The sequence below is a fragment of the Mauremys reevesii genome, linkage group 1, assembly GCF_016161935.1.
Source record: "Mauremys reevesii isolate NIE-2019 linkage group 1, ASM1616193v1, whole genome shotgun sequence".
Classification (NCBI taxonomy): domain Eukaryota; kingdom Metazoa; phylum Chordata; order Testudines; family Geoemydidae; genus Mauremys; species Mauremys reevesii.
In genome coordinates, this window is record NC_052623.1 from 257,958,395 (window position 1) to 257,967,060 (window position 8,666).

General features: G+C 50.8%; 1 protein-coding gene across 2 annotated transcripts in view; it reads left to right on the forward strand.

The window, feature by feature from the left end:
- Positions 1–5,625, forward strand: part of DENND2A (DENN domain containing 2A) — an 84,571-nt gene extending 78,946 nt beyond the window's left edge. For both annotated transcript variants that reach the window (XM_039482681.1, XM_039482688.1), the window contains exons 16-20: positions 30–71; positions 1,639–1,756; positions 2,554–2,793; positions 3,974–4,060; positions 4,866–5,625. In XM_039482681.1, coding sequence (XP_039338615.1) covers positions 30–71; positions 1,639–1,756; positions 2,554–2,793; positions 3,974–4,060; positions 4,866–4,897 — 519 coding nt within the window. In that variant the 3' untranslated portion in view covers positions 4,898–5,625. The remainder of the gene's footprint in view (positions 1–29; positions 72–1,638; positions 1,757–2,553; positions 2,794–3,973; positions 4,061–4,865) is intronic.
- The last annotated feature ends 3,041 nt before the right edge of the window (positions 5,626–8,666 follow it).

Consider the following 8,666-nt stretch of genomic DNA (forward strand, 5'->3'; position numbering starts at 1 on the left):
ATAACAATTCCCCATTCTCTCATTGGTAGGTCCTTGTGGTTGACCTTGTTAATAACCGGTTCCTCAGACAGGTGAGTAGAGCTGTCCCATATGGGGCTTCTTTCTCCCACTTCCTCCATCTCCTTGCCTTGACCTGTATTTGCTTATTCTGCTTGGCTGGCTGGGCCAGGAGCACCTGCCTTGACCCAGGCTGGGAGGCAGGCTTTGATGGCAGGTATTGTTTAACAGTAATGTCACAGTGCTTTGTGCTTAGGTAGCACCTTAAAGAATCTCAGAGCACTTTACAAACATTAAACCCTCCATAATCCATGTGAAGTAGAGAAGCATTATCCCCTTTTAACAGATGGGAAACTGAGGCACGAGGCCTGCAGAAGTGTGTTGTCCAAAGTCACAGAGTGAGTCACAGGCAAAGCTGGGAATAGACCCGAGTCTCGACACTGTCCTTTGCTCTAAGCACTGTCCACACTACCTTCTAGGGTAATATCTGCACCTTCCAGTGAAGAATGGTTTTAGTTGATCTTTCAGTTTCTGTCTTCATCGGTCCCTCTCATGTTCCTCTCTGCCTAGTCCTTGCATTACCAGACCATAGTGGGAAGAAAATAAATGGGAATCTGGCCATCAGTTTGCAGACAAATACGCCTCTTCTGATTCCCTTTGACCTGGAGCAGAGGAGCATGAATTTTGGGGTGTCCTGGAACATATTCCTAGACCTGGAAGCCAGGGATTGATTATCAGGTGGTTTTGTTTATTTTCTAACCAGAATCCAACTCCTCTGAATCACAACCACAACCCACAGAATTCAGGCTAGGGCAGGAAATCAATCAGCTGGTTAAGACATTGGACTGGTCCAGGAGCACTGGGGTCAACTCCCATCTCTGCCACAGACTCCTTGTGAGACCTTGGGCAAGTTTTTTAGTCTCTCGGGGCCACAGTTCCCCATCTGTAAGTGGGGATAATAGCACTGGTCTCCCTCACAGGGGTGATATGAGGACAACGGCTGTTTCTTATCTTTCAATACAGTTTTTGTATGTCAGCTGCTCTGGCTATACAGCCCTCTTGCAGTGGCTTAGAGCGTGGTAAACTCCTCCCTTCTGACTCCCAACTCTGTTACTGCCCAATCCGTCTGTGGTGTCTCTGTGCCTCCCCCGCTGCTCCCTGCATGTCACTGTATGGGGCTGGGAGTGGGGTGGGGGTGAAAATCACTTAGCCATATGCTGGTCTTAGCCTAGCCGCTGTGCCTGCCTAGCTGCTTGCTGGCATTGTTTGGCTGACTCCTGCTCCTAATATTAGCAACACCTTACCTCCAGCAAGGCAGTGGGGTCAGGGCTGGGCGACATGATCTCAGATCGAACAGCTGAAACGAAAGGTTACAAATCTGTCCAATGTGAGGTGGTAGCTGGTGGGTGAGACACCCACTTTAGTGCTTGTAGAAGGGATGGACAGTCCTGAACAGAAGGCACTAGATAAGCACAGAGTATTGTTGGTATTGCTCTCCTGGACTCATAACAGATAACTGTCCATGCCCTTGCCACGTCTCTCCCTGACTCCACGCAAGCTAGCTGAGGAGAAATGCAGGTCCCGGAGCCAACACAAGCCCCACCCTGAGAAGGTCCCTGAGTGTGTGCTTGTGTTTTCTAGATGGAGGACGAGGACTCCATCCTGCCTCGGAAGCTGCAGGCCGCGCTAGAGCACATCCTGGAGCAGAGGAATGAGCTGGCTAGCGACAAGGAGGAGGGCTCTTTGAATGGCAGACACGGTACAGCCTGCAGCCTGTTTGCTCGTTTTCATCGGGTGGGCCCGGCAGCCCTTCAGTCACTTCCCCAAAAGGGGCGGTTTTCATCCCCTGGCCCAGGTTTGAATGGAAGATGTAGTTCAATTGCTAGAACTAGCTGAGGCTTTGCTACACTCTCCAGCGCCCTGGTGACCTTTGCTATGTGACTGACTCCCATGGGGTCTCCTTCAGCCTCTGCCCCATCTGTCCTGCCTACACACACCCACCTTATCCACAGCCAGACTCCTTCTAGCCAAGGAGGCCACTTTGGTGTCAGTCCTGGGAGTGAAGCCTTCCCCTCCAACCAGGCAGAGCCTGCGCCCTCCACAACACCCCTATCCTGGACAGGGGTGTATTGGCAAAGTGTGATAAGGCCTCCTGCTTAGCCGCTGGACTCAAACAGCACCTTGGAGTGGAGGTTGATGGGGGGGCCACACTGAGGTTCTGCACCTTGTGCATGTGCCACGCTGGATCACCTGCCAGGGGCCTGCAACCTACGTAGTGCTCCTGGGAGCAGTGGTAGCCCACTCCCAGCCTTTTAGTGGAAAGTACATGTTGAGGTGTTCTCTCTCCACAGCTGCTTCTCACTCTCAGACCTGTGCAGGGCACAGTTCCTAAAGAGGCCATCAGGGCTGGTAAGGTGGTGGGGAACCAAAGCCAAGAATGCAACTTCAAAGTAAACCAGGGTGTGACCCTTCCCGCCCAGTGCATCCTCACAGTTCCACCTCCAGCACTACCGTCACCTCATGGCTTTCTCTGCTTCTCCCCCACCTCTTCCTTAGAGTCCAGCCCCTTGAACGAAGTGGTGTCTGAAGCCTTTGTTCGTTTCTTTGTGGAGATCATGGGCCACTACTCCCTGTTCCTGACCCCCAGTGAGCGAGAGGAGCGGACCCTACAGCGGGAGGCCTTCCGCAAGTCTGTCTCCTCCAAGAGCCTTCGACGCTTCCTGGAAGTCTTCATGGAAACCCAGATGTTTGGGGGATTCATTCAGGAACGGGAGCTGCGGAAACAGGGGGTCAAAGGTTAGGGGCTCTTCTTATTCCAGTGAGGCTTGTGGAATCTTTGTCATCAGTCCCCTGGGAGTGGTGGGTGAGCAGCCAGCTTCGTCCCGTGGAGCAGCACTGACTGTAGCTCTGGGGTGAGGCCATGATGACCATGTGTATTTGAAAGATTGCAGTGATCCCATCCTTCTCTGAGAGAGGTGGGGCCTGAGTATAGACCCAGGCACCAATTACTCCTGGGTTCCATTTCTAGCCTCTATCTCTGGTCTTGGAAAAGTCACTTAATTTCTCTCTGCCTCAGTTTCCTTATCTGTAAAGCTGGGGGAACTATTACTTACATCACAGGAGTGTTGTGAGGCTTAGTTCATGTTTGCAAAGTGTTTTGAAGTGATGAATTTATTAATGAATGCTGGGAAATAGTAGCAGTTTAGAGGTGCTTCTCTTAGCTTGTGAGCACCTTCTCATGATGTGTTAAGCATAACTAGTTTCTGTCACATGTGGTTCCTCTTCCGTTCTATGTTGAGTTTTTGTCAGGGATGCTACAGAACTAGCATTAGCTCCAGTGTATTGATGTATAATGTATTTACTGTCGTAATGCCTCCTTCTGGGGATAGACATTTGAGAGAAGGGTGTCGAGGAGCTCTTAACTACTGTCCCGTGGCCTCTAAGGTTCCACTGATTTGAGAGGCCTGTCTCATCCAAACGGCTGGTCAGTGCTGGTTGAGCAAGCTCCTCAAAAGATTTAATGACCGGTGGACATTGGAAATGGCAGAGGGATCAAAGAGCTTTTCCTAGATGGTGAAAATGTGGCCCCCAAATGTTAATTCCTCAAATGGCCCCACATTCTAATCTCAGCTCCCTCCTTGTCAGAGAGATCAGGAGAATTCTCTTGAAAAGATTCCTCCATTCCCTCCACGAAGCAAAGATGCTCAGTCTGGCTAGTCGTGCCTGCATGAGAAAGCAGTGTTGCCTAGTTGATAGAGCACTGGACTGTGGTTCTGGAGATCAGGTCTGCCACTGGCCTGCTGGGTAACCTGGGGCAAGTCAATGTCTGCTCTGTGAGCTGCAATTTCCTCCTCTGTAAAATGGAGATAGTGATACTCATCTCCTTAGTAAAGTGCTTCTAGCTCTACTAACGAAGAGAGATGTATTATTGTTATATATTTGGAACCAAAAGGATTGTGGATCTTTTTTGCTGCAGGTCTGTTTGAGGTACGTGCCCAAGAGTACCTGGAAACGCTCCCCAGTGGGGAGCAGAGTGGAGTCAATAAATTCCTGAAAGGACTCGGTAAGATGCAAGAGCAAACCATTGTCTTTTCAAGGTGGTTGTGTTGCATGTTTCTCTTAACACCAGCTCAGTGATTTGGCAACAAAGATGCTATTTTAGGTAGCTCCACTCTCCCGAGGGTTGAATCTGCTTTTCCCTGGGGCCTTCAGTCAGTGGTCAGGGTTGGGCCACATATTAACGCACACGTATGGCAGTGGCCCTGGGAGCTGCATTGCCGAGGCAGGGGTGGGGTCTGTGTGTCAAAGTTTGGACCCTGAGCTCATTACCTGACTCCCAAAGGAGGAAGGCTGGTCTTGTGGGCTAAGGCACTGGGATGGACTGGATCCCCACATGGGCAAGTCAGCTAATCCCCCTGTGCTTCAGCCCCTCTCTGCTGAGGCGAGGGTGAAGAGATTACCTCCCAGCAGGGTTGTGAAGATAAATCTATTAACAGCTGTAGGGCAGGCCATGTAAGTACCTAGGGGGACAGAGAGAAAGAGGGCTGGAAGTCCTTTGAAAGCACAACTTATAACTATTGCCTAAGGGGGAAGGAGGGAGAAGGCCGTATCTTGTGTCCAGTTCAAATCGCCACTGTCCGGCTATTGTGCCTAGCTCCAGCAGGAGCCAATTTCTTCCTTGGGGGCAGGGAGAACTTGCTCTTGAACAAGACCCAGCATTGCTGGGGCAGGGAGGGGGTGATTCCAAGGCAGCAGCTCCCCCTCAGTCCTTACTCCAGTTGGCACTGGGGGTGAGAGATGGAGCTCAGACTTTCTCCACTGTATATGTTGCTATGTAACGGCTGTTTTCCTCACTTCATCTCCATCAGGTAGCAAAATGAAATTCCTCCACAAGAAATAAGAGTCACGAGCGCCATCGTTCCATGGAATAGAAGGAGTTTACAATTCAGCAGAAACAAAATGAACTGTTACCCACCATTCCCACTTAGCCTGCTCCCAAGGGGGTGACAGCCCTGGATGCTGAGCTCTGGAGGCAGAAAGGCCAGGGATTGCTCTTGTGTGAAAGTGGCCCCATGAGATGAACAGATGGCAGTAGAGCAGCCTGGAGAGGTCTCTGGACTCCTACAGTAACATGCACTGGACCAAGCACTCTAAACTCTGCAGTAGCATTTTGCAGACCTCCAAATGGATTTGATTTCTTAGTTATTATACTTTTTGTTCTATTTATATTGGGGTTAGGAAAAATATTAACCATTGACACATGCCCTGCCTCCTTTCCGAGTGGCACTGTTGGATGTGATAATGGAGACTGGGGAGAAAGGGTCGTATTACCCAGGACTGAGAACGAAGGAGGACAGAAGGAGGGGAGAAATAGAGGAAACATGAAAATAGGTCTTCACAAAAACGAGGACTCTGAGGACTGCAGGGATGCCGAAGGACATGGGCAGGGTGTGCTTACGAATGAGGAAAGGAGGTGGAGGGGGAACCACTAAACCTACTGAGAACTTGATATGCCAGCCAACTAATCGACCGCTATGCTCTGCAAGGCAGCTGTGTCACAGGCCTCGTGGAGAGGCCTTTCCTTGTATTGTCTAAGTTGAGAACCTTACACAATGTAATTAAAAGTGAGTGGCATAAAAAGAAAATGAGTTGGGAATTTATTGCTGAGAATTATAGATTTTTTTTTTAACCCGCTGCTTCATTTATAGATTTTTTTTTAGCCTTCTAGGCAGACTGCGAAAAGCTACAAAAGGATCTCACAAAACTGGGTGACTGAGCAACAAAATGCCAGATGAAATTTAATGTTGATAAATGCAAAGTAATGCACATTGGAAAACATACTCCCCACTATACATATACAATGATGGGGTCTAAATTAGCTGTTACCACTCATGCAGGGCCGTCCTTACCCATACGCAAAATATGCAGCTGCACAGGGCACCAAATTTCTTGGTGCCCTGCGCAGCTGCATGCTGCTCTAGCACCTGCTCCACCTCTTCCCTAGGGCCCTCGCCCCTGCTCTGCCCAGGCCTGCCTCTTCCTGCCCCATCCCAGCCCCACCCCCACTCCACGCCTTCCCCAAAGTCCCCACCCCTGCTCTGCCCCAGCCCCACCCCCACTCCCCAGAAGACTCCAGAAGCGGACCGGCCTGCACTCACTGGTAAGTAGAGGTAGAGTGACCTGGCCCCAGCCTGCTCCACTCCCCTGGCTCCCAGCCACGCTGCCAGTGAGTGCTGGGGGGCAGTTTCCCCCTGCACCCCAAGCCTGGGAGACAGGGGAGTGGAGCAGGCTGGGGCCGAGTCACTCCACTTCCCTCAGAAAGTGGCCAGCTCCCCCCAACACACACCCCAGTGGAGGCCTGGGATCCCCCGCAAAGGCCTGGGGCCCCACATAGCCCCCTCTGCAGGGGGGGGACTGCGTAGGGCACCAAAAGAGTTGGGAATGTTGGGAAGCATCAAGAAAGGAATAGATAATAAGACAGAAAATATCATATTGCCTCTATATAAATCCATGGTAGGCCCACACTTTGAATATTGTGTGCAGATGTGGTCGCCTCATCTCAAAAAAGATATATTGGAATTGGAAAAGGGTCAGACTAGGGCAACAAAAATGATTAGGGGTATAGAACGGCTTCCATATGAGGAGAGATTAATAAAACTGGGACTTTTCAGCTTGGAAAAGAGGCGACTAAGGGGGGATATGATAGAGGTCTATAAAATCATGAGTGGTACAGAGAAAGTAAATAAGGAAGTGTTATTTACTCCTTATCATAATACAAGAACAAAGGGCCACCAAATGAAATTCATAGGTAGCAGGTTTAAAACAAACATAAGAAAGTATTTTTTCACGCAACACACTGTCAACCTCTGGAACTCCTTGCCAGAGGGTGTTGTGAAGGCCAATACTATAACAGGATTCAAAAGGGAGCTAGATAGATTCATGGAGGATAGATCCATCAATGGCTATTAGCCAGGATGGGCAGGAATGGTGTCCCTAGCCTCTGTTTGCCAGAAGCTGGGACTGGGTGACAGGGCATGGATCACTTGATGATAACCTGTCTGTTCATTCCCTTTGGGGCACCTGCCATTGGCCACTGTCAGAGAACAGGATACTGGGCTTGATGGACCTTTGCTCTGACCCAGTATGACCTTTTTATGTTCTTATGGCCTTCTGCCTCATTTTGTATGTGGGTCAACAGGGCCATCTAGTGGTCAAATTGAATAGTCATTTATCCACCCACCCACACGCTGATGCTCAAGCACTCTTTCTGTGACAACTCTTTTGTGTCTCTCACTGTCATATAACGCCCACTAAAGAGCTCTCCACGATGAGCCCTGCCCAGCATCCAACCCTGAAACAGGCTTCCAGAAGTTCAAGTGGGTTTCCCTTTTCCAGACTTCAACTTTGACTGGGAATCAGCTCAGGCACAAAATATGGCAGCTCACCCAATGCTCACCCAATGCTGCTCTGACAAGACATGCAGTGTCTGTTGTAGTTAGTTTGTGATGCTGATGAATTCCTGAATGGTTCTTGCGTTTTACATGGGATCTGACTTCCATGTTCTGTGTAAAGTTATCATTTTTAATGCGGGTGATTATTAAGTGTTACGCAGTGTTTGATTGGCAGTGGTGGCATGGCAGGACATGGCTGATGGCAAAGAAGGAGCATTGCCAATGGGTTCACCACCTCAGGCGCACCTGGAGAGAACAGCCAACTGTGTCCAAGGCAAATAAAAAGTTTTAGGACTCAACCTTTGAAGGTAGGATGTTGTGGTGGTAGAATTTGTATTTGTTTATGTGGGTCACTGGCAAAACCAGTTTCATGACCCCTTTAGTTCCTAGTCCACTAGAGTATAGCAACTTATTACTGCTCCCAGCTAATGAGGTGGCTCCTTTTGTGGATGTGGCAGAGATCTGGGCTGCAACATTGAAGGTTCTCTGTGCAAACCCTGTGAGGCTACCCCATGCCAGCACTGTGTGGGGCTTCGCACATGCAGGGCTCAGCTCCTCCTGGCCAGCGCCCCAGACCAGAGGGTCTTGGGCTTTCCCAGGGTGGCGGCCCAGCCAGAGGTAGTGGGGGAAGGAAGGAGCCTGCTGGCCAGCCTGTTACTGAGCTCAGTTCTCCGACCAGGGGCTGGTTCTCCGCACAGCGCTGGGAGCGGGATGCATGCCACCAGGGGGGAGGGGGAGGATATGGAGGTGCAGCAGGGGAGAGGGGGTGAAGGGGAAAAGCAGGGAGAGGATAACAAGAGGGGGAGCACGTAAAAGGCAGATGGGTGGGCAGCAGAGGTGACACTTAGCCGGCTGCCGCCTGGCGCCTACCTACACTCACCAGCCACCACAGCTTGCAGCACTGGCTGGAAACAGGCTGGGGGGCGGGGTCCTGCTGGCCAAGAGCCAGCACGCAGCGGGGGCTGCGCTGATGGAGCAGCAGGGGGAATGGCTGGCCCCACGCACTACAGTTTGCCCTGGCACACCCACCCCCATCGTCAGCCACTGGACCCCTCCACTCACCGCTGGTGTGGGGGCAGCTGATGAGCAGGGATCCAGCCAGCAGCAGGACCCGCCGGAACTGATGGAGGGGGGAGGAAGACAGAAAATACAGGACAATTTGTCCGGTTTTTAAAAAAAGTCATGACACCTGCAGGTTAATATGGGACTGTCCCTTTA